We start from the raw sequence: 26,694 nt of genomic DNA, 5'->3' as shown, positions 1-26,694 counted from the left end.
AGATACCATCACTTTTTCACATAAGGTTCATGTTTCGTTTTTATCGTTTAAATTTGTCATCGAAGTAAAGTTTAATAGAACAGCTACGTTTACAGAGAGAATCACTTTTTCTGAAGCAGTTGAGGAATCGTATAGACCGTTTGAGATATAGTTTTTTAGTATGCGGGAATCTCGGAACCAGAGGGCTGTCGGAGCTAGCTACGAATTCGGCAGCAGCTTGTCCATCTCCACAGCCGATAGTCTTGCTCTAGTAGAACCATTAGAGGGGGGGGGGGATGGGAAGTACGACAAGCACAAGAAATGCGGCCCCTTCCGGTGCGACGAATGTTAATTATCAATCACTGCACCTGGATTCGTTGCCTTCTAAATTTTACCCACGAAGCTTCCGTTTTCACCGTCTGCTGAAATGGAAAATGTAAATATGACGATAAGCGTTCAAAATCGACAATGATCCAAAAATACTTACTATTTTATTATCCGATGTTGCTGCAACAAAGAACGGAAACGAAATGGCCGAAGATAATTTTTATGTTATTTGGCCTGGTTGAAGTTGTGTTTATCTACACTCATGATTGGATAGGTGTACACTCAGAAATGAAAAAAATATGAAAATTATTATATTTCAATAACTCCGATATTTCTCTGACATTAATATCCAGAAATATTAAAAAATAACTATTTCAGATATTTAAATTTATGCATCCGAATAATTTCTTGGCGTGTAATGATCCAATGCATAAAATTTAATAACCGAGAAATTATATATTATTTTGTTCAAACAAACGCTTTGTGCGTTTGAGTCCCAACTAAACGGGTATGAGCACATGCTAGATTCTTCAGTTGCTAAATGCCTTTCAACTTGACTGCATGCAGATTCCATTCTCTTTAAATATTTATCTGAATCGTATTTAAAAAGGATGGACTCAATTGCAGCATGTAATATTACCAGCGAAATGCACATGTTTTTATGCTATGGTCAATTATGCACATTGACCATAGAACATGGACGAAAATCAAACGATTTTCGTTTGGTTTTTCTGTTTATTTCTGCTTTAAGCGTTTGCCTTTACGTTACGGCTCAAACTTTTATTTCTGACCACCAGATGTCGTTCCATAACATTTCTCAATGCATAAATTTTAATCGCAGAAATATTTCCCAGTGAGAAATATCCCAGTAATTACACCATGAGAAATATCCGTGTGCGTAAAGAGGGAGATATGTGAAAATACCTAAAATATAACTGTTTGATATTTTATTTATTTCTGAGTGTATATGTGCAATCGGTTCAAACAGCTGACTGGACTGATGCACGTTTAGAGTAGAAACCCCAATTTACGGCTTTGAACACAACCCTACGCGCGAAATTGCTCGCTCAAGGTTTTAAAATGGCCTGTGGGTAATAATTTGTCTTGTTTTAAGGAACGTATTTTAAAAATTTTGTTTTTGATTTATGGATGCAGATCAAAAACTTCCAAATTCATGCTCTACAATCAATTTAATTCATAAACTGTCGAATACAAAAAAAAATTAAACCTAGTTTATCTACCCTATAAATCATCAAACAAATCCCGCATACTAAAAAACTATAGCTTAAACAGTCTATACGAAACATCAACAGCTCTAGAAATAGTGATGGTCTCTGTGAAAGTAGCTGTAATATTAAACTTTACTTCGACAACGTCCAAAACGAAAAATTAACGTTCTTGTTGAAAAGTGATGGTGTTTGGAAAGGTGTACGAATGGTATCCACGATTAACTTCAAATTTTCTTGAATCGTCAAAATTATCCCGAACCGTTACCCATAGCGTTCATGTCTTCTGTCAAACCCACGTCAAAAATGGCCGAAATGCGAATCAGTCATGCCAGATTATTTTGCAAGAAATCAGTACACATTTATTAAATCTTTAATATTTTTTTATATACGTATACAAAAAGAAGTTTCTCTTGAAAACGCCTGCATGCATTGGTACTCTATTCTCGATTCAACTGAGCATTCCAAAATAATTCTTTAGTTCTGTTTAACATGTCGTATACATTAACATAAAAATGGTATGTTAATCATTATATTAATTCTTCATTCAAAAATAAATTACATCAAAATCTATAAGCATTTAAAAAAAATTAAACATTAGAGACCTGTTAGTAATTCATCTTTCAAGTCCTCATCGATTCCCTCCATTATTTTATTTTCGCCTGAGGTGTGAATAGCAAGATTCACGGAGAATCTCTTAAACATGAAAGTAGATCTGTGTGGATCTTGCGAGCCAGCTCATCGCCAACAACGATTTTCTAAAAATAAACAAAATCTCAATAAAAGAAAAGTTCTAATTAAAAAATATCGATAAAACTGGCACCACGGCCTGCTGGGACTGAACGGCGCGAGCTTTGCTAGTGCAGTTTTTTTTCGCGGTTTGCTTTTCAATAATTGCTTTCAAAATTACGGCTACAACCCGATCTACCGATCCGGAAAAACATCCGTTTAAACAGCTGGTGGCGTAACCGTGAACATATAACCGGTTGGAATTGTTGGCAGCGAAGCGAGCCTCCGGCAGTCGGATATTACGGGGAAATCAAAATGTGTCGGATGAACTTTCCTCCTGCCGTAACCAACCTAAAAATCCGTAAGTAATAATTGTTTCAATATAGTTTATCAATTTAAAATGATTATTGAATGGCAATAAATATATTTCAGCTTTCCGAACGTTCATCATCCGGGCGACGACGGTGATTTCCGAACATCTGGTAGCTCTACAACGAAAGTATTTGTTTTTCTGTACTGGTGGTGAAGCGTTCCCTGATAGAATTATCGAAATATAAGACGCTAACTTGTTCCAGATACTCATCGTAATGTAAGTAGAAAAAATAATAAAGATGAAGTGAAAATAAATCGATTTGATATTTACTATCCGAAAATTCCCAAAAATTTTCCATCATTGTGTATGTGTGAGTGTAAGCGCCATTCAGCACGGTTCTGGATAACATTATAAAAGGACGCTATATCAAATCGTTCGACAACTGTTATCGTTACTGTTTAGCTAAAAGATGACTGTAAGAAATCCTTTATGACGTTATCGTCTCCACCATAAAATAAACAGTAATCTTAGTACAAACGGTTTGTACAATAATCATTCTGATTTCCGTAACAGTTCGATTAACGGTTTGATAAATCGTTTAAAATATGCCTACACATGTTCATTCTAGATACAGTTCAATGTCCTCACGCAGAGAAAACTTGGATTTTGATACAAAACAAAACTGACTTTGATTTAAAACATTCAGTTTTTAGAATCAAACTCCTGTTTTCTTTGAATCAATGAATTATCGTTCTGATTCAAATGAATAATTTTTGAAAGAAAGAATTAATTTTTCGAACTGAATAATTTTGGACTTTGATTTTAAACAAATTCTTTGATTCAAAAGAAATTTGTTCAATTGCACATTTCGTTTAAAACAAAGTAAATTTTCTTTCAACCAAAGAAAATTGTTTTCAACAGAAAGGAATAATTTCTTTGAATTAAAATTTTAAACTTAGAAGATATTTTGGATTGAGCAAGAACCGAATTTCGAATAAAGTTTGTCCGGTTGTGTTGAAAATCAAAACTAGTGAATCAGAGATAGCTTCAGGAGGATTCAGGATGGAGAATGGTAAGTGAGTGTTAATCCATTAAACAAAAAGTGAATGTTTAGGATTTTATATTAACTCTTGCATTACAGGACCACGGCAGATTCCGCCCCAAATCCAGCGGTCTGATTATCTTCGGCCCGATCTTCAGCGGTAATCACCAGTTGAATGACTAAAGTTAGCAACCGGAGCTGCATCCGGAAGTCTATTGAGCGGCCCTAGAAGAATGCCCTCAGGCCAAAATTAGGACCGGATTATTCAATTATAGTGAACCAGTGTTAGTGTTAATTTTGTAAATAAAAATGAATTTAAAATGTAAATTCTTTCTTTTTATTGTTCAAAATTCCTAATAGGAACTTCGGGACAACAGAAAATATTTCTTCCAATTGGAATAAAATGAAAAAGGTTCAATGAACCAATCCTTTTATATCTAAATCTAAATTACATTGTAGCAAACGAGAACAACTTTGCATCAAATGGAACTGTTTTTTGTTTCAAAGCATTAATATTTTGATTCAAAGATTTTTCAAAAGAAAAATTTTTTGAAACAAAGAAAAATGCTTTTGAATCAAAGGAATTTTTATTTATCCCAAAATCAAAGGAAAAAATCCTTTGTTTTTGCGGCACTTTCCTTTGAAATAAAAAATCTTTTCGCTGCGTGCTGAAAACGTTATTCATAAGCGTTTTAAAAACCACACCCTAACTGTTCCTAGAACAGTGTCTCCATATAGAGGTTTTAATAGTTTTAAACAGTAACATAACTTAACGCCATATTCAACAGACCGTCGTTTTGGAATTCAAGATAAGTGGAATGTTTTTTATGGTTTCAGATATCATTTTCTAAACGTTTTTTTACTCTGTCTCAAATCGTTTTATAACTACTACAGGAACTGTTATGTTACAATATTTTCGTATTCGGGATACCTTCACTCCTATGAATATTAAAGGTTCGTTCAATTATTTATTAAAATAAATCTATACGAAAAACACATAACTCACACACATGGTTTTTATTTCTGCCACAGCTGCATATCATTTTTAGAAGATTTTCACAAACTTTTGTTTAATTTGAAAACCTTAAGAAATTTCGGTTTCAAAATGAGGAAAAATCGACAAAATAAAGATTTGTTCATTGAAATTTTGGCAACTTTATTTTTTCCGTGCTGATTATTTACTCATTTCCGTGTAAGTGCACACTAGATCTGATATAATGAAATTGAGTATACCTTTACTAAAAAGCACATGCGAGTATGCCAGTGGTAGAGTGTAGTCTGTCAAAATAAAAAAAAAAAAATCTGATCAGTTTTTGTTTTGATTAGTTTTGTTCAAAAAAGTTGTTATACAACACTCGTGCAAGATTAATTTTCTTGTGGATTACTTCTTGTCATCGAAATGGTTTTGTTAAACATACTGGCCCGGGGATTACGCCAGCATTCGAGAGAAATAGCTTCATACCCCAGTGGAATCGCTTGTCTCAAAACAAACAGACAAACACGATGGCTACCGGTAACTCGGCACCTCTGCTCAAAACCTTCCGATTCCAAAACTGAAAGTACTAACTCAGACGAATTCAAAGTGTACTACGGAATATTAACACCCCAAATTCGAGCGGTCAAAGTTTTTTCGTTGACCACCAGTCTTGGCGGAATCATCGCACAGCCTGTTCTCATGGAACAAGCCAGTAAGATCGGCGGAACATCGGTGGTCTTAGCGGTCTGCGGTATTGCAGGATTCTTCACATTTGTCACTCCTTTCCTATTGCACATGGTTACAAAGAAGTATGTAACAGAATTGCATTACGATGTTGTTAAGCAAGAATACACGGCCAGCATTATAACATTCTTGTTGCAGAAACAGCAGGTTGGTATTGAAATCACATGAGATATTCTCCGTTTTCATTAACTGTGGTCTAAACTTTCAGATCAAGTTTAAGCTGGAAGACGTGAACATTCCCGAAGTACCCGGCATGTTCACTACGTTCGAGGTCAAAGGTAAATCTTTGTTTGTTGATCCGAAATTGTTCCCAGATCCAACGCACTATATCAAAATAATGGGTTACGACAAGCCAATCGATTTCAAATTTGAAGAAGCTCGACAGAATGCTGAAGAGAGCTCGAGAAAAAAGTGATGCGGCTACCTAGAATAAAGGTGATGTTCATGTTTTCAAGTTGTTAATACTGTGAGCTAAGAAATCTTCGAATTCATTTTCATTATTTTGATTTAATCCAATAAATAGTAAGATATTTAATTGGAATGAATGGGAAACGGGTAAAACCAAACGTCCGATGGTCACTATCAATGTTTTTTTTTCTTCAAAAGAGCATTGTTTTGGTGTTTATGATATTTTACCATCCTTGTGGCATTAGTGTCTAGTATTTTATACATTTCAAAACATGTTAAAGATATGAACATCAGATCGTCTTTTAAGGAGTAGAAATTTTCTATGAAAAAAATTCTATTTGTATCATACATTAATGCGTGCAATTTACATTTTGCAAAAAAAAAACAATTTAAAACAAGCTACGCGTTAATTAGACAATCAACTTTGTAAGGGGACAGTTGCACAAAATCCAAATTAATCGATAATTCATCACTCAAGGTACTTCAAAAACAATCATGCAGCCTTAAGATTGTCATATTAGCACATGGCTACTGTATTCCTAAAACTGACAGCATTTCAAAGGCAACGTTGAAATGCTATTTTCGAACTGAATAGACTACATTTAGGCGTTTTTATTTTGCATAACATACTTGGAGAACTTTTTTATGGTATACCAGGGTAGATTTGGTCGCGGGGTAAGTGGGGAAGATGGCTAATAAAACAATGCTGTACACTATTTTTTTTTTTTTCAAACTTTTAATGTTAATGTTAAATTTACTCGTTATCTATCCAATAGCTGTAAAAAGTATACGATTCGATAATAAGGGATGTTAACAGCGACTTTTTATTTACTTCCGATTTTGAACAACTATGTCGAGTTGATGTGCAAAAACATAACTTATTAAATCAAGAAAACACAAGTTTATTGAAAATTTTATGAGAATTCAAAGCAAAATCTCCCGTCCCCACTTACTCCATAAAACGGTTAAGTGAAGACACATTTACGTGATAACTTTTCGCGCTTTGCTTCTGAGGATTTTTTTTTATTATCTGACGGGTTTGCGCCGGGGGTCGTCGGATTTTTCTCAAAAATTTCAAATTTTGTTCGTTTCAGCACCATAAAGAAACAAGTGTTTTTGCAGATTTCTAAGACTTTTATTTTTCGAATCAGATAACGTTTAAATTTTTTTGGAAAAAAATTACCCTCTTTTCAAATGCCCATAACTTTGTCAATTTTCAACGTAGAATATGTGAAATTATTTATCGGCTATATCGGTGAAATTTATATTCTTTGAGAAAGAATATTCAAGAATTGAAAGATTATAGACGGATAGAAGATTAGAATAAGATGAAAGATGTTGAAAATTGAGCGGAAGGGTAATTTTAATTTGAAAACTTTTCATCACATTTCATCGATTTGTTCCTCACGGGCCTACTACCTTGTAGTGGTTGAGACAGATAGAATTGTAGCAATTGTTCGTTCGTACTGCAAGTTTCCGCTTGTGGGACGAACCACGCTAGGCCTACTATTGTGTGGTGGTTGCTACAATTCTATCTGTCTCAACCACTACAAGGTAGTAGGCCCGTGAGGAACAAATCGATGAAATGTGATGAAAAGTTTTCAAATTAAAATTACCCTTCCGCTCAATTTTCAACATCTTTCATCTTATTCTAATCTTCTATCCGTCTATAATCTTTCAATTCTTGAATATTCTTTCTCAAAGAATATAAATTTCACCGATATAGCCGATAAATAATTTCACAAAATAAAATTTACGGTGATTAACTCTCCATTTAAAAAACGTAGAATATAAAATAGCACATCAAATCATATTAAAATTTTACCAGCTATCCCAATAAAATAGTAACAAAAAATTATATATTGATTCTCGGTGTAAAATAAAGTAAATATGTCAAAAACAACGTCCAAAAGTACCGACTGCACCACCAAAATTTTTGAAATATATTTTATTTTATAGTCCTACTAGCTGACCCGGTGTGCTTTGCTACACCTTTCAAAATCAAATGATATTTTCAAAAATTATTCAAATTTTTATTGTTTTATTGGCATTATTTTAAATCAAATTATAACATATCCGCAGCTGGAGCTGGAGCTGGAGTTTCGAATTGCAACAAACAGATAACTTAAACTAATATTCTGAATCTTGCTCTATAAATTTGTGTTAATGATCTGATAATTTTAATTTGTCTGAAGGGTCTCAGATTGATCGTACGCAAACAATCTAACTTATATAATATGGTTGTTTTTTTTATATGTTCTGGATTTATGCTAAAAAAGTGATAATAGAGCCCCCTCTCCTGTCCTTCCCTTCACCCACTGCTGAATTGAGGTCATGATCTTTAATAATCATACCCATTTTTTTCGTTCCCAAAAATTCTCTTATATCAAATATAGTTCCATTGGTTGATAAGTTTTTAAGTTTTACAACAAAATGTATATGGAGCCTCTTTCTTTATTCCCCTCTCTACATTGTAAAGCGTGATGGTCTATAACAATCGTAGAAACATATAATTTTCCATATGAAATTTTGTCTATTTCTCGGATTTTATGAAAAAAAAAAAGGTAAATGTAAGCTTCCTCTTCGCTTCCTATATTCCCAATTCCATCATCCTACTTCAAGAAAGGAATTGTTTCACATAGAAAAGGTATTTTTGTACTCAAATACTTGTACTCAAATACTTTTTGATGCCAAATTTGGTATCATTAGCTCGATCAATTCTCGAGCTATGCAAAAAAATTGTATGGAAGCCCCCCTTTCCCCCTTAATATCTTTCCACTGAAAAAATATGGGACTTCAATTTATGATAGAAACATTTCTCGTACCCAAATACCATCATATGCCAAAAATGGTTCAATTTGCTCGATCAACTCTCCAGTTATACCGAAAATTGTAAGGGAGACCTCTCCTCCCCCCCCCCCCCTTTTTCATCCGCCTCTTTCAAGGAGTGAGGGATATCAAATATTCATAGAAGCATTTCTCGTACCAAAGTATTGTTCCATGCCAAATTTGGTTCCATTTGCTGTTTTAGTTCTTGAGTTATGCAGTGAAATTCTATGAAACTCCCCTTCCTCTTTCCTTTCCCCCCGCTGGAAGAAGGAAGGGGTCTCAAACAATCATTAGAACATGTCACGTTCCCAAATACCCGCCCATGCCTAATTTGGTTCCATTTGCTTAATTAGTTTTCGAGTTATGTGAAAAATTATTAAAGAGACCCCCTCCCCCCTTTATATCTTCCTACTGGAAAGAGGGATGGGTCTCAAAAAATCATAGAAATATTTTTCGTATCCAAATTCCTTCCCATGCCAAATTTCGTTCCATTTGCTTTATTAGTTTTTGAGTTATGTAAAAAAATATGAAAGAGGCCCCCTCCCTCCTTTGTATCTCCCTACTGCAAAGAGAGAGATGGAAGGGGGAGGGGTCTCAAATAATCATAGAAATATTTTTCGTATCCAATACCTTCCCGTGCCAAATTTGGTTCCAATATCTTGATTAGTTTTCGAGTTATATGAAAAATTGTAAGGTTGCCCCCCTCTCCCCTTCCTATCACCAAACTGAAAGGAGGGAGGGGTACCTTATATTCATAGAAATATTCCACGTTCCCAAATACCACCCCATGCCAAATTTGATACCATTTGCTTGATGGGTTTTCGAGTTATGCTAAAAATTTACTTTTGATTGCGAGGCCCCTCCCTCCCTTCATGAGAGAGGGAGGGGTCTCAAACCATAATAGGAACTTTCCCCGGCCTCCAATACCCCCACCTGCCAAGTTTCACGCAAATCGGTTCAGTAGTTTCCGAGTCTATAGGGAACAGACAGACAGACAGACAGACAGACAGACAGAAATTCATTTATATATATATAGATTAATTTCACAAATTTCATCTGAAGACACCAAAGTGGGCCAAAAACTACTCCAAGAGTTATGAAAGAAACAGTGACAATAAATATCTTTTTTTAACGTCAAAAACTAACAATTTTCGAACAACTGCACTCAGATACAGGGACTTCTTCTCTTACCGTAAGCATGTGCACCGGGGGTTAAAAATCTGCAAAAAATACCATTTTATAGTCGCTTTATTGTCATTTATATTTGCTGTTTTAATGCTAGCATCTCTCGCCATTCTTTTTATGTTACTGCCTATAGCACCACAAGAACCTTTTCCGTGTGCAGTAGAAAAAAAAGACGATCGAACGAACATTAGCGATGCGACCATTGTTAAAATCGAGGTACCCAGGGTAGGGGCAGAGTTGCAACCAGAGCACGTAGATATTATTTTATTGACAAGCTATTTATCATCTCTTAAAAAAAAAATAGATCAAAGGACAATCAATGAAAAAAATCGTTTCTAGGGTATGCTTAAGAATAAACGTTTGTGTAAATGGTGTTCTGTGTATAAGCACGTGCGAGAATCGTTATACCCTCGCAGGCGCAAGAATGCATTATGGTCCTTATTTCTTCCATAACTCTTGAAGGAGTGATTGGCTCATTTTGGTGTCTTCAGGTGAAAGCTGTAAAACTAATTCGACTGTAAAATGGTATTTTTTGTAGATTTTAACTCCCGGTGCACATGCGTACGATAGGAGAAGAAGTCCCTATATCTGAGTGCAGTTATTCGAAAATTGTTAGTTTTTGACGTTAAAAAAGAGATTTAATGTCACTGTTTCTTTCATAACTCTTGAATGAGTTTTTGGCCTACTTTGGTGTGTTCAGATGAAATTTGTGAAATTAATAGGACTATAAAATAAAATATATTTCAAAAATTGACGTTGTTTTTATCATATTTACTTTATTTTATACCGAAAATCAATATATAATTTTTTGTTAATATTTTATTTGGATAGCTGGTAAAATTTTAATGCGTTTTGATGTGCTATTTTATATTCTACGTTGAAAATTGACAAAGTCATGGGCATTTGAAAAGAGGGTAATTTTTTTTTCAAAAAAATTGAAACGTTATCTAGCTCGGAAAATAAAAGTCTAAGAAATCTGCAAAAACACTTGTTTTTTTTATGGTGATGAAACGAATCCCACAATTTAGCCTATTGGTAAGGTGTCGGAGAGGTAATCAAAAGACTAGAGTTAGATTTCTGTTCGAGGTGATTTTTTTCCATTCACAATTCATGATCGATTTTTTTAATGTTACATTATACGGCTAGTAGCATCATCCGCCGAACAAAGCACTTAATGTATGAGCGTGCGTGAATTGTTTGTATTCTACAAACAGACCTAGATTATTTTGTTATTGCTTTGTTTGATGAATCTACGACTCACCTGACTTCATCGAATTGAATTCGCTGCTAGATTCCCCGGCAAAGAACGCACATCTTGCTCTGATTAATGGTGCTCATACTGCCTCAGGGGGGGTTCTCATTATGCCTCCACAGTGGCTGGTTTTCAGCTATTGGCAAAATATTTTAAAATGCATTTTTTAACGTTTTCATCTAGTTTTTCACGTTTCAGCCCGTTAGGGAATAGGCTTTTCAAGTGTCTGAGTCTGAACACGAAACAATAATGTAACCTCCATATTATAGCTATTTTCTATGGTTAAATAACCGTTTTCCTTAAGGTGGCCATTATGCCCCCATCTCCCCTACTGTGTGTGAGCGGTGAAAAAGTAGGCAAACAATGTATTAAATTTCTACAAAGTTCAAATCAAGCATTGGAGTGAAACACATGATCGGCAACTACGGTTAGGGGTCATCAGGGAAGTCAAAGTTCATACCAGCATTCTTATAATTTTGAATTATGCGAAAAACTAAGTGTAGATCGCTGAAATGTCCAAAATTTTCCTCTCGGGTAAGCTGAAAGTGTTGCCTAGTGATGAGTCATTCAAACCTAACCTCAAACAACAATTTTTAGATAGTTTCAGATCTCGTAAGCTGTAAAGCCGGTACCGAAGCTATGGGACAGTTGATTTCTGATGAACGATAAAACTTATGAAAAATCCTATTTCAAATAAATTCCAGCGTTTGAATCCTATACCATGTCTGCTCATGGCAAGGTCCCTAGCATATTAAAGTATGCTTTTGCTGGTCGTTTTGTATAAAATATAATCATTTGCCAAAATTCTACTCCTGTGGAAAAAACCACAATTTTCGAAACGAAAACTTTGGTTTTCTCTATTTTCAAAAGCCTAAAAAGAGTAATCTTGTATAAGGTACACCGGGGTAAGTGGGGACGGTTTTTCATATAGTTCAACTTTCAAAAATCATTAAAAAATCAGCAGTGGGTCAATTTTGATAAAATTGCGTTCAATGGCATGCAGAACATGTTGTTCACAAATGCTGAAGAGATGAGCTTGATAGACGCAAAGCGAAAAAAGTTATCACGTAAATTGTTATGGACGGCTGGTGACCCCGCTTTATGGGGTAAGTGGGGACGGTAGATTTTCCCTTTGATTCCTCAGGAAATTTTCAACAAATTTGTGTTTTTTTGGTTTAATACGTTATTTTATTGCTCGAACCGTCCGAAATTTTGAAAAAAAAATCATGGTACTATTAATAAGGCATCTTTCAAAGATTATTGTGTGTAATCCGATATTATCGAAAATATAAACTTATTTTAAGAAAAACAAGTACTTTTCCCAACTTTTCATGATCTGAATGCTAAATAAAGCTAAATTGTATTGAATGAAGGTGAGAAAATTGAAAAAATGTGTAAACATCAAGTATGTATAAAGCCGTCCCCACTTACCCCAGGTAGGGTTTGGAGACACAATTTTAGATTTTTGCAAATAAACCCTTTTTTCGCAATTTTTAATCGTCGTTTCTTCTCCTAACTGGGTATTCCGAATGTAATGATTGTTTCAATGTAGAGTTTTTCGTCAAGAGCCAGCTAGTTTACGAGAAATTGGCTATTGAAAAAGATGCACATCAACTCCACATCGTAGTTAAAAATAGAAAATTTACAAAAAGTCACCGTAAACATCCGCAACTGTCGGAACCGTATCTATTTTACAGTTATTGGATAGATTACAAGTAAATTTAACATTCTGCATTAAAAGTTTGAAAAAATAGTTCACAGTATTGTTTTAATAGCCACCGTCCCCACTTACCCCGCGTCCCCACTTACCCCGGTGTACCTTATACCTGTGTAGCCGATGATTGCGAGCGCGACACTCTCTCGGTCGATAGGCCTTTCCGTGTTGATAATCTCTCTCCATCGTCCTTACTACACGCACACACATACGACGGCTGAGCTACCGTGCCCACCGTGCCGCGAGCGGTCGTCAGTTAGCTAACGATATTCGGTGAGATAGGTCGCGTGTCTCCCGTTCAGCCAAGGACGCGAAGCGGAACCTGCACAATACCCTTCGCAACCTACAATCCATACTAACCGATCATACTTTAAGTTGGATCTCATGATGGTTTTAGTTCGTTATTGTCAGATTTTGCCAGCAGAAATTCCATTAAAAACACTTTGAAGAGGCTCATAAATAATCAAGTTTGGTCAATTTCGAAACAGCTGTATCCACAATATTGGCTCCAGTTTCTTTTAAAATAGAAGAATTGGACCCAAAAGTAGCAGAAATTGAAGGAGAAGAATGTAGCCACCTAAAATTCAGATTAGAAGAAGTTTAAGTTGAAAAAACTGATCAATTATCATGACTGACAAAAAGTGTGCGCCGGCCGATGGGAGGTATAATGAATAAAGTAGAATTTTTTTTACAAAAAACGATAAATATTTTTTTTGAAATTTTTTTTATGAATAATAATATATAATAAGGCTGGAACAAATATCAATTTCTTCTTTTGTCACACACCCCCCCTCCCCCCCCCCCCCTTCGAAATTTCTAAATAAAGTTTGAAGTAATTTTTGTAACTTTCGATAAAAAAAATCCATTAATGAAAGATTACAACTTTAAGAAGATAGAAGTTATTTTCACCTTTTGTTTTCTCGATTTTATTGAATTATTCGATAAAAAAAAATACTTGATTTATAAGTTTTGAGAAACGATATAGTATGCAATTATGTTGCATACAAGCTTCCGTGCAATTTATTCCAATTTATATGTTTTTCGCATTATTTTTTATTGTCCCCCCCCCCCCCCCTCGCGATGTTCCCACTCCGAGTGACAAAAGAAGGAATTGAAATTTGGTCCTGCCTAATATTAGCTTTATTTCCTTTATAGAAAGTATTTCGATCAAACGAATGGTTTTTGAGATACACGCATTTGTAACTGTCCCATTTTTAGAAGAACTAAGCTTTATTTTTTTAAAAAATACCTTCTTCAGCCTTGTTATTCAGTTCTTGGAAGTCATTTGGTGTTTCTGGACCTGCAACCTGATGAAGTTCTGCAAATGTTGCAAAGGTTAATTTAATGTCCTTTATCTTCGGTTTCAAACACCACCGGTGAATCCTTTGTAGCAGAACGGCCTTCGACAACCACCTCTGTTTCACTAAACCGTGGCTGCACTTCGTTGTATGCATTTTGTCTTTTTACGAAAGAGAACGTTAAATATTATTTCGATAGCGATAATATAAGTATGCTGTGGCTAAATTTCTTCATCCGATAATATACAATCGGCAGAAGTGCGAAGAGGAATGGAGCTTCCTCGCACGAACTTATAAAAGGCCACAACTAAACCAAAACTTGAATTTCCATCTTTGCATGTATTCGATTAGATAGATCATAAATTACTCACTTGTTCCTTGGGGTCATCAGTCGACACGTGATCGATGAACTTCGACGCTCGACTTGCCAGTTGGAAGAATGGCCGCATGCTTCGAATCCTTTCAGCAACTGTACCCGATGCAGGATGAAGGCCAGGTGAAATGCGCAGGTGAGTTGAAGAACGAAGAACAGGTTCCACCAAGCGTACGGTTCCACCGCGCTTCTTTATTGCCGCTGTCGACATACATCCGCTGCTTCGAGGTTGCCGTTTTCGTCGATCTCGAACCTCGGGCGACGAGCATAAACCAATTCGGAAACTGCAATTCGACTCCCACGCATAAGCCGATCGAATAAAGTTCGCGCTGACAGCCTCGGCTGCACTGCACTTGGTGGCCCGCGGAGGGCTGTTAGATTTCAACCTTGGCACTGCAAACCCAAATGATTTCCCGTACGAAAAGTGCGGCTCCTCTGCCGGATGTGTGTGGCGAGATGAGGTGTGGAGGCGGCCAAATGACAGAAGTGGTGTTCCACCCCACACCCTTTATCTGGTGACTCTCCTGGCGAAAGGACCTTCCCTCATGCAACGCTGCTGACGCTCGGGCCCAATTAAACATGCGCGGACACCGATTCTTCAAAGGCCTTTTGCTGACGATCAGGTGGCCCAACCAGGTAACTAGGCACCTGACTTCCGGAGTTTTCTGGTGATGACTTGCCACGAGGAGAATATTAACCTTCGCCTGCAGCTGCTGGGATAGAGTAGCGGAAAAAAAAACAAAAAGAAGAAGCAGGAAAAGAAAAAGGCCCCAATAAGGGGCTGTTGTTCTTAATATCTTCGGCTTCTTACGTCGTGTTGCATGCTCCGAAGAAGTGGCGTTCTCTTATTGTTCCTCGTCCACGTTCTCGTTTGTGCCGTTTTATCGGTTTTTATGAGCGGATTTTCAAACCGCAGACGGCTCACGGTTTATCCTTTTTGGATCCGGAAAGCCCTCGGCCGGAACAACCAGCAGCTGACCAGTCTTGGCGCAATCCGTTCCAAAATCCTGGTGCAGATTTCCGCTATTTAGCGCCCACCGATGGAATCTGATGCTGGCTGTCCTTCGGGGTCCAGGAATCACCGGAATCCGTTTTGCACTCCCACGAACCGCCACCACTTCACGTCACGACTTCTTTGATTTTTCTTTTTCTCTCGTGCACCGTGAGAAATATCGTTATCGTTTTCTATATTTTTCTTGTGACATTTCTTCCAAAACCAGGGGTATCCCGAACTGGCGTAAAGTGTTTACACTGAGGGGATTTTTATGATGTGTTTTTGGTTTTGAGTTTATGATCTGATTACGAATACATGACTAATCCAAAATAACTGTTACAATGCTATAGGAAACTTGATGATGATTTCTTGATGTAAAAAAAAGTAATGGTCCAGATGATTTCCCAGTGGAAGTAGTAAAATCGTATGCTCCGCACTTTTCAGAAATAATCTCGAATATATTAAAAAATATAATCTCGACAGGAGTGTATCCCCATTGCCTTAAACTAGCGAAAGTAATCCCAGTCCACAAAAGTGTTGACACCAGTAATCCTACTAACTATCGCCCGATATCCTCATTATCAGTATTTAATAAACTCATAGAAAAGATGTTAGTCACAAGCAGTGATGGTAAATTTCGCCCGTCACGCTTGACCCGACTAGTTTTGTTTCATCCAACGACTGGCACTGTTCTCAATTGACGGAGCCTCACTACTCGCATGACGGATAAAGCATGACAACAATCAACATTTCTCCATCATCGACTGACGAAGCTCCTACACAAGGTCAAAATTTCTCCTGAGAGCATGGTTGCCACATGTACAGATTTATCTAGACAGGTACAGATTTTTGAGCTCATTTTTGGTACAGAATCTGTACGTACAGATGACAGATTTTCAAAATTTGGTACAGATTTGTACAGATTTTTTACTTTTAAAAACTGAAAAAAAGTTTCTACATTTGCTTTCATCCAGTTTTTTGAAAACTTTAGGGTAGATACTCTAGATTTCGACAGGAGCTAGTTTTCGACAAAATTTTAAGGAAAGGCTAATCTTTCTGTTTGGTGACTCAAGCTATCTATCTTCATATTTTTCTATTTTTGCTCTCCCACTTTAGTATACCTTGAATATAAAAATTCCTCTAAATACGTTATTGAATAGTTGTAAATAAATAGTTTAATAGTAACATTCTAAATCACCTGTGAAATTCAATTCCAACGACCAAATAAGAATGATTTTGAATCACGAAAAAAACCCTTTTATTTGATTAAAAGCAGTCTAAAAGGAATCAATGGAAACGTTAAGGTTCTGAGATTAATCTTTTCGGTAATTTATTGAATATTTTTGCTAACATTTAATGAAATTTCAACTGTTTTTTGAGCTGTCGAAAACTAGCGCTGAAAATTCTCCCAATAATCTATTTTTCGACACCCATCTTCTTCTGTATGTTTATACTGTTTCCATGGTGCAAAAAACGCCGTGAAGTAGACAAGCAATTCCAATACGCAAATACTCATATTGCTGAGCTAACAAAGGAGGTGGAAATATGCTTGTCGAAAACTAAAACTTTTTGTGTCGAAAACTAAAATTGAATGTCTAAAACTAGATCATCGAGAGATTCTAGTAAAAGGCTAATAAAAACGTTGTTTTGAAACGTTTGATCAATAATAAAGGTAGAGAATGAAGAAAAACATCTGATTCATATAACCAATCACATTTGAAATGAAAAACTTTAGTCAAATAGTTTATTTACATGGTTTTTCTGAAAAAACAAGCCAAAACTGTCGAAATCTAGGTATTTTACCCTATACAAAATTAATTCAAAAGTTGGCCTTTTTTATTCTGACGATAGGAGATCCTTACTGGGAAGCACACAATGGAACAATTAGGTTTAAATACAAATTTGTTACAGATAATAAAATATCTAATTATAATCCCACACTCGTCAGCAGTGGTTGATCGCATTTTCTCGCAAGTAAATGCCAACAAAAGTTCGTAATCGTCTGAGTGCTGGCACATTGGACGCTATCCTTAGAACGAAAAGTTATTTAAGATTAAACGGCGGATCTAAAAATGTCCAATTAAATATGATTCTCATCAATCGTTTTGATAAAACTATGTATAAACATTAGCAAGTGTTTATTTTGAAAAATATTTTTTATTGTCAGTTTTTTAAAGAGAGAAAATAAAAATGATTAAATAAGTTTCACAAAAAGTGTTTAACTAAAAAACTATACTATGTGCTATAAAGTATTTATCATTTTTAAGTTTTGAAATAAGGAAACAAAATCATCAGATATCAACACATTGAATGCAAAGCTTTGTTTCCTTCTGTACAGATTTTGGTACAGATTTTTAAGATTTCGGTACAGATGAAAAAGATTTTTTCGATGAGCGGTACAGATTTCGATGTGGTAACAGTGCCTGAGAGTGACTGGCAAATCTCTTCACACTTCGATCGGCTGCTGACGGCAGGTACAACTAATTGAACGACTTGCTGGCAGAGAGCAACAATAGCAATAAAAAACCGAAAACGGGCTTGCTGGCAGAAGCAACAATAATAATAAATTCTTTTCTTTTTCGTCTTCGGTCGTCTCGGCTTGCTGGCAGGAGCAACAATAATAATAAATGCGTTTCTTTTTCGTCATCGGTCGTTTGAATGCGATTGCTTGACTAGGTCATTCTTTTAGCTTCAAATGACTGGGGAATAAATGACTGGCAAACGAAGTGACTGGTCGTTAAGGAACAGTCAATTGAGTTTGACGGACCAAGAGGCTTCACAGTCACAGCTTCACACCTCATGACGATGACTTTTGCCAAGCCTGGTGGGTACACATTCATCCTGTGTTCGGGACGATTTTGTCCTGTATTTGCAACAGCTTGAATAACAGGACGATTTCAGGACAGCAAAGCAGCTCAGGAAAAGAACTATCAAATTGTCCTGTATGATGGAAACGGTTTTCTCCTGTGACTTTCAGGTAGGTACTTTTTCTATATTATCATGTAAGCTCGTGACTGTTTTTTTCTCGAGTTCTACATGCAATTCAGGATACTTATTTTCAAACTTTCTAACTTTATTTCAGATAAATATTGAATACATTTTCAAATTTAGCCCAAAATGTTGAAAAAAAGTTTTGGTACAGTAATTCAATGGTGTAAAGTAGGTAAAAATTGGTTTCGATGAGAAATGGATGATCCTGGATGTTCGTTTGAGCACGATTTTTTGCCTGATAAAAACATCAAAAATTTCAGTCTCATAATCAGATATTAATTTTTTTTCAATTACCTTCTTTAGCCCTTTCATCCAGTTCGTGGAAGTCATTTGGTGTTTCTGGACAAGCAACCTGGTGAAGTTTGGGTGCCTAGCAGCGGTGTCATATATACAGATTTTTCTGTATTATACAGATTTTTCAACGTCAATACAGATAAGATACAGATACAGATTTTTATACAGATTTTCGAACAATGATACAGATTTATACAGATTTTCCAAAAATAAAAAATATCAAATTCAATTGTTGATGCAACCGGTTTCCATGGGCTAACTGAGTTAAATGTTTTTGAAATTTTATCTTTTCAATTGCAAGATACCGCAAATGCTTGCAACAGCGCAAATAATTTATCCAGACCATTTACTTCTACAAGTAAGTTTTTGTGACGATTATAGCCATATACTTATCATTCATTCTAGGTTAGTAGGAGCTTCAATAGTTTCTTTTTCTCAACAGCATAACTTACCTAATTGTTTTAACGGCGAATGATGCCCCCCTAACAGAGTATACAGATTTTGATAATAAAATCAGCATAAAATTTCTTCTCCTTAAGATTGATATCTATAAAGTAGGGTGGTATTTAAGATTATCACTTTTAGAGAGTTTTAGAAAGAAAAGAGTTTGAGAATCATATAGAAAACTCTCATTTCAGATTCAATTAGGCTTGCTACTTCAGTTTTTTAATTCAAAACTCTTTCACAGAATAAAGAAGAAGAACACTTTAGAATTTAAAAAAAATCATTTTCTTTACGATATGCAGTTAATCTTTTTTAACCAGCCCACTTATTGAAACGAGTTTCATATCATATATACAGGCTCGAAATTTATTTTCGATATTTCATTATGATAACAAAAAGGATTTGAAGTGGTTTGAAATTAACTCATTAATAAAATTTTATCAATAGATTTTGAAATTAAACGTTTTACATCTCGACAATCACTGAAGTTAATATTACATTTAATATTTTTAACTTAATGTGTCGAGTTTTATTTTGCAGAATATTGTAAAATAGTTATAAGTATTTCTAGTTTTTGAGTTAGTTTTCTAAGTGTAACATCAGGCGTGATGTTTATAAGACTAAATTTTTCGTAGTTGGTCCTAAATGTGGCAAAGATTTAAAAATTAGATTTAAAATTTTTGTCGATAACACATGGCAGAAAATTTCAAGCAATATAAGCTCTCATTTAAGATATAAATACTAAAAATAGGTTAAAAAAAGCATTCAATAAATTAATGCGCCGGCAAACTACATGACAAAGATATAAAAAAAATAGTTTCGATTCAGTTATCGGCTTTCCCGAGGACCACGAGTTATCTTGATTTCGGTGGATTTTCCGTTTTGACAATTTTATCCCAATTCAACAAAAATGGAAATTTTGACCTAAATTTAATGAACAAAATACAATCTTTCATTTTCTTGAGGCATGAGTCAAAACGTTTTGTAGACTTCGGCAAGGTTGGGAAATAAGTTAAAATATGATTTGCAAAGACTTTTTGATTGCTGTCAGAAATAGATGATATTTAATTTTTTAAAGCGTTGTGTTTCTGAAACTAAAATATCTAAGCAAGATATATGAACGATTGAATAAATGAAAATTAACAGAAAGGTTGAAAATCTGTTGTACGTATTCATGTACATTTATTATTGGGTATAAAAAGAAAATATTAAAATTTCTATTTAAAATCTGATTGATTTGAAATAAGGAACCCAAAATCTTCCAAAATCAATTAAGTATTAAAACATAGGAACCAATACTGACTTTCCCTTGTGTGATGTAAATTCGAAAATCAAGTTTCGTTTTTATTACCGATAACATATTTATATCAAATATAATATAATCACTAATTGTGTGATTAACTTTCATCCATAACTTGATTTCAATTTTTTTTACATTTTTGAATTTTAAGATTTTAGAAAAAAAGGTCGAGAAAATTTAGTAAACAGAAATGAGATTCTGAATTCAGAAGCACATTCATAGTTATTTGGTTAATTCTTCAGAATTATAACTTAAAATCATTGAGCTAAATCTCACGCATTTCGCTTTCCGATTTAGATAATAACAAAAATAGTTTAAAAGTTTTATGTATTAAAATGAAAGGATGCTCAACAAAATGCTGCTCAAATGTGAAAAACTTTAAGAATTTGGTCCTAAGATTGTTAGGTTGCGGCCAACAAAATTTCATTTTTCCATCTGTTGTGAGTGAATTAACCTTTAGTAATAATTTTCATATCTAGCAAAAAAAACTTATGACTAACATTTTCTCCCTCTAGATTAAGCTCAATAAATGAAATATTAAAAAAAAATCAATTTTTGAATAATGAATACGTTAAAACCATTAAAACTGATTTTCTAATTGCACATTAAGCAATAAGCTAACATAGATAACAATAATAGAAGTTTTTGGTGACTTAAGTTCAAATACAGATAAATACAGATTTTTTCATGAAGCCGATACAGATTTTTTAAAAAACCATCGGACAACCCTGGTGCCTAGCAAGGTATTGCATGACTTCTTTTCTTGCAATACTTCGCGGGGCACAAGCAGTGGTGTCAATTAAATTTAACGTTTATCAACGCCAAAAGACATACCCTTAAGATGAACAATCAGGCGGCAACTTGGTCGAACCTTTGGCACAAATGACTGGGGAAGCGGAAAAATTATGCATTATGAATAAGCATCAATGAAAGTACCTACACAGTAAACGTTGTTGTTCTGAAAATTTAATGAGCTCTTGAACACTTGAAGAAGAGCTTCTTCGAACTTCAGGAACAATGGTGTGTTACGAGATTCGGACTGTTTTCACTCCGTATCTCGAAAATGACAGAATATTTTCACTGAATTTCGTGTAATTTGAGCAGTTTTTCTGTAATTCGGTAGCTCATGGACCCGAGCGGGATAAATACAATTTTATTGTGAACAATAAATCTTTTAGCTTCTCAAGATTTGAATCCTGTGGGCTAGCTTATTATTATTATTATTATTAAGATTAAAGACATTTTACCATTAATATGGCTTTCATGTCTAAACAGTTTAAGTTTACAATTCATAGCTTATCCGTAAGTTTACATAATTTAATGAATTTTATAACATTATCTTCTTTGTCTGACCTACTCAAAAGAATGTCAAAAATAGAACCTGCTTCCATTCCACATGCAAGGCGGGCCTCGTCATATCCTCGACAATCAACCAGTATGTGTTGAACCGTTAATCGAACTCCGCAAAAGGTGCAATTTGGTGGTGTTGATCGTTCCATTAAGAAGCTGTGGGTCAACCTTGTATGACCAATTCGTAGTCGTGTTAATAATCGTTGTTCGGATGCACATTTTCTGTCAGTATGAGCATAGACGTCTGGTTTCACACGTCGCAAAAGGTTGTTTGATTGATTCCACTTTGCTTGCCATGCTTCTTTTATCCAGGTTTTTATCGAACGGATAGCGTCTGCTGCTGGAACAGGTATAGTTACTGGGGTTTTTTTCCTTCCTTCGTTTGCCCAGTAGTCAGCTTTCTCGTTTCCTGGAATGCTACAGTGACCGGGAACCCAAGCAACAGTCGCGTTGTTTTCGACCAAGGCCTTTTCTGCATCTAATATCCAAGGGTGTCTTGTGTGTCCTTTCGTCAGGGCGTCGATACAACTTGCCGAGTCCGTAAAAATAATAGTGCGTGGTTGAGAATTCTCAGCTGCAATTTTAAGAGCATACGCCTCTGCAGAAAAGATACTGCATGATTTTGGAAGCGAGCAACATAGTTCTACCTCCCAGCCAACAACAGCTGATCCGATGTCGTCACCAAGTTTGGATCCATCAGTGTACTTATGGTGGTAATTTCTATATTTCGTTTCTATCATTTCGTTGAAATACGTAACCACTTGAAGGCTTGGATTACCTGCTTTAACTTTCCGTCGCATATAGTTGTCTATGCAAGGCGCTTTCAGGTACCATTGGCGGTCAGATAGCCTTAATGGTGTGCATATATTAGGAATGGTTAAATTCGTTAGGCTTTTCAGTAGTTCATTTGAGCGTTTGATTAATAAACAATCGTTACTTCTCACCCCTTTTTCCAGCATCCGGACTGTCGTTACAGAAAGGCGCTCTATCATTTTATGTCTAAAGGTAAGCCGACCTGCCTCTGCCATGATTGAGTCAACAGGGCTTGTGCGGAAAGCACCGGAGGCTAGACGAATCATCTGGTTATACACCGGGCTCAAGATCCTCTCCATGTCATCAAGGCGCAAACTTGTTAAAACTATTCCGAAAAACAATTTGGAAACAACGATAGATTCCCCGACATTGATAAGCGTATTACGGTTGCTTCTTTTTAGACGACTACCTAGTATTTTTAGGACGTTGAGTCTTTTAATACAGCTCTCTTTTACAGCAGAGAAGTGTTGCAAAAAATTCATGTTCTGATCAAAAATAATTCCCAATAATTTCATTTTACGAACACGTGGAATGGTGATGCCATTTATTTTAATAGCGCGGCCGCGTTTACGGTGAGGAATATCGCATAAGTGCATTAAATTGCATTTTTTTGGAGCTATACAGAAACCAACATTTGAAGCCCAGCCATTCACTGCTTTGACGGCATTTCTTAGTTGTCTTCGTACTTCACCAGAGTTTTTTCCCTTTGCCACGAGAAGCACATCGTCTGCGTACAAAAGTATTTGTACATTTGTTGGGATAACTGAAAAGATAGGTTGCATTGCAATTAGAAACAAGCTTACCGATAAGATTGAGCCTTGTGGGACACCATTTTGGGCCGTTCTTAAGTTTGAGGTTGTACCGTTAGAAGCAACACGAAATGTTCGGTCGCTCATGAAACTTGTTAACATATTTAGCATCCGCCCAGAAATCTTCCATTTTTTCAGTGTTCTAATAATCGTGTGTCTACAGGTAGTGTCATAAGCTTTTGAAATGTCAAGAGCTATCATTTCAACGTGTTCATCTGGTTCGTGCGAAACTAAAGGTTCGAGTTGTGAAAGGTAAGTGTCTATCCCACTGCCAGTTCTGAAAGCATGTTGTTTCCTATCTAGGCGGTTGCATTTTTCAAGTTCTGCTACTAGACGGCGATTTATCAGCCGTTCGAAAAGTTTACCTAAGCAGCTAAGAAGCGTGATAGGGCGATATCCTTCTGGTTTGCTGAGTATTCCATCAGCTTTAGGGATGGGGATGACTATACCTTCTTTCCATTCAGATGGGAATACACCACTTTGCCAAACTTCATTGAACATGTTTAGCAAGCAACATTTCGAAGATGCTGGTAAATGTTGCAATAACGGGTACCCTATGTTGTCAGGTCCTGTTGACTTCCCACATCTGCGTTTTAGTGCGAATAGAAGCTCGTCAGTTGTGAAATCTATGTTATATCGTGACGAAGAGTTGATTGAAATGTTCTGATTATTCATGTTTGCTGTTTTATTCCTTTTTCTGATAAATGAGTCTGAATAATTTGAATCAGAGAACCTTCTTTCATACTCGTCTGCTAGGGCGTTTGTTACAAGTGAACCATCGTTGGATGGACCATTGGGTAAATGTAAAACAATTGTTTTAGCTGATTTTTTCCCTTGTAGTCGGTTTATGCTGTTCCAAATGTTTGCCATTGGTGTATCAGGGTTAATATCTTGAACAAACTGTTCCCAACTTTTTTGTTTTGCCTCAAAAATTGCTTTCCGACTAGCTGACCGAGCCTGTTGAAATGATTTTAAAGCAAATTTTTTTCTAGGATCGTTTTCGTCTAGCTTCCGCAGAGCTCTCAGTAATTTCCTTCTGAGTTTGATGGCCCGAGCAACGGTTTGATTCCACCAAGGCACGCTTTTTTTACTAACTAAACCACTGGTTCTAGGGACACTTGCTGAGGCTACTTCGATTAATTTTTCGGAGAATTCGGAGACGCTGAGAGGGTAGTCTGGATTGAGATTTTCGCTAGCAAGCTGCTCAAATTTAACCCAATCGGCCCGGTCGTAAATCCATCGTCTGTTACATTTTATAATATTAGAAGAACCAATCAAATCCACAAAAGTAGGAAAATGATCACTGTTAGCCAGGTCTGTATGAACATTCCATACGAATTTTGATGATATAGATGCGGAGCAAAGGGTTACATCTAATGCTTGAGATTTTCCAGTGGCAGGATCAATCCGGGTGTGAGAGCCGCTGTTCAATACAATCATATTATTGTTAACAGCAAGTTGAAGTATTGCATTTCCGCGCCTGCGACCATGGTTTGATGATCTTGGAATCACACTGCCCCAAGCTGTGTGATAGGCATTGAGGTCGCCGAGAAGGATCACAGGTGTAGGTAATTCATCCAGAAGTTCTTCAAGACTATCTACAGCATTATCAAAAGTTGGTGGGAGGTAAACGGACACCGCCGTCAATTCGAATGGTGTGTAGATTCGAATAGCTACAGCTTGAATGTCAGTTTGTAAGTGCAGTCTTTCGAAAGGTACACCCTCTTTTACTGCCAAACCCACTCCTTGCCTGCCATGGGTAGAGCATGGTCCAAGTAGCAAATTGTAGTTGTTTCCAATAATATTCGGGGCCGTAGAATCTTCGAACAGATTTGTTTCTTGTAGGCAAACTAGGGATGGTTGAAATTCGGCCAATAGGATTTGAAGTTCGGTGCGGTGTGTACGAAGACCGCTTATATTCCACTGCATGGCAAAGGTGCTAGATGATGTCTGTGGTACTGGCGTTCCATAATCTGTTAAATTGGAAGAAGAAACAGCGAGCGGAAACACAGGAGATATACTTGAGGTACTTGCCTGAGAGTGGTTCAGGCTCCCTATGTCAACATCTGCCAAGAAAGCCGAAGCCTCACTCGACAGTGCTGACAAAGGGACAGACCTGATGGCTGGAACTCTGCTACTTTTTAAAATCGGGATATCATTTCGGTGATGGTTTCGTGATTCGGTTCCGTTTTTCGATGTGGTTACTCTGGTAGTGGAAGTCCTACACGTTTGTTTGGAAGATTGGGAAGCATACAAGTTCACAGCAAAATTGTTTGATATACTTGCCTGGGGTTGAGTCAGGCTCCCAGTGTCAGCAGCTGCCCGAAGCTCATCGGTTCTAACCGGGACATTTCGTGGCAGGGCTGACACAGGGAAGGGCCTGGTTGCTGGAACTCTGCAATCGCTTATACTATCATTGTTTTCTTGCCATTCGGCTCCGGAGTGTGTTAGCGTATCCAAGAATATTTGTCCTGTTTCGTTGCGTTGGTCGTTATTCATTTTTTTCTTAAGTTCGTTATTATCCATTGTATAATCGATAGAATGTCCAGGGCCATTGCAGATGTCGATACCGGATAGGAGGATATGAAACTAGCTTATGTCAAAATCATCATCGTCTAGGTCAGTGTTACTTTCCCTAAGGACTTTGGTGGTTTGATTCTGTCTTTTGACGTTAGCTTGAGATGTTGGGGAGGTATACATAGTACGCTTCCTACTTGTACTTCGGTGCATTCCTGTACGAGATTGTTTGGGAGATGACTGGTGAGATGTTGCGCCTTGATCGGATGTTCTCCTGGACTGATTTTTTCCGGAGTCTACGCGTGATAACCTTGGTTTTGGGGTAACGAAGTGGTCAAGATTTATCACAGATGATTCCTGTGTAAGAGGTATGCTTTCATGGTGTTTTTTCAAAGATTCGAGTTCCTTTTTCATCGACAGGTAGTCTGCCATCTGTTCTCGTATCTTTTTGAGCTCGTCACGTAGGAGCTGGATTTCTCGGTCTTTATCCAAACTTTGGTCCAAACGTTGCTGTAGTTTACTGGCGTATGTTGGTTTTGCAGTGGCTTTTTCAACTTCTGATTTCGCTTCGTTATATGAGAGTCCTCTATCTACTCTGAGCCGGATCACCGCTTCTTCCTTGCGGAAAACTGGACAGACCTTACTGACCGGCGAATGGGCGCCAGAGCAGTGATTGCAGAAAGATGGATTTGGACAATTCTGATGTTCAACTATTTGGTGTTTCTGAGAGCAGTTCATACATACCGCCGAACTGGTGCAACGCTTGCTAGAGTGTCCATAAGCTGCG

The 26,694-nt window shown here is 36.4% G+C and overlaps 1 protein-coding gene across 1 annotated transcript; it reads left to right on the top strand.

The window, feature by feature from the left end:
- Window positions 1–4,933: 4,933 nt before the first annotated feature.
- Window positions 4,934–5,786, top strand: LOC129756728 (transmembrane protein 70 homolog, mitochondrial). Its single transcript, XM_055753723.1, has 2 exons — window positions 4,934–5,483; window positions 5,545–5,786. The coding sequence occupies exons 1-2, from the start codon at window positions 5,016–5,018 to the stop codon at window positions 5,749–5,751; spliced, it is 675 nt and encodes a 224-aa protein (XP_055609698.1). The 5' UTR covers window positions 4,934–5,015; the 3' UTR covers window positions 5,752–5,786.
- Window positions 5,787–26,694: the final 20,908 nt, after the last annotated feature.

Source organism: Uranotaenia lowii, chromosome 3 (assembly GCF_029784155.1).
Source record: "Uranotaenia lowii strain MFRU-FL chromosome 3, ASM2978415v1, whole genome shotgun sequence".
Lineage (NCBI taxonomy): Eukaryota > Metazoa > Arthropoda > Insecta > Diptera > Culicidae > Uranotaenia > Uranotaenia lowii.
The sequence above is the reverse complement of the archived record's forward strand: the minus strand, read 5'-3'. Positions and strand labels throughout refer to the sequence as shown.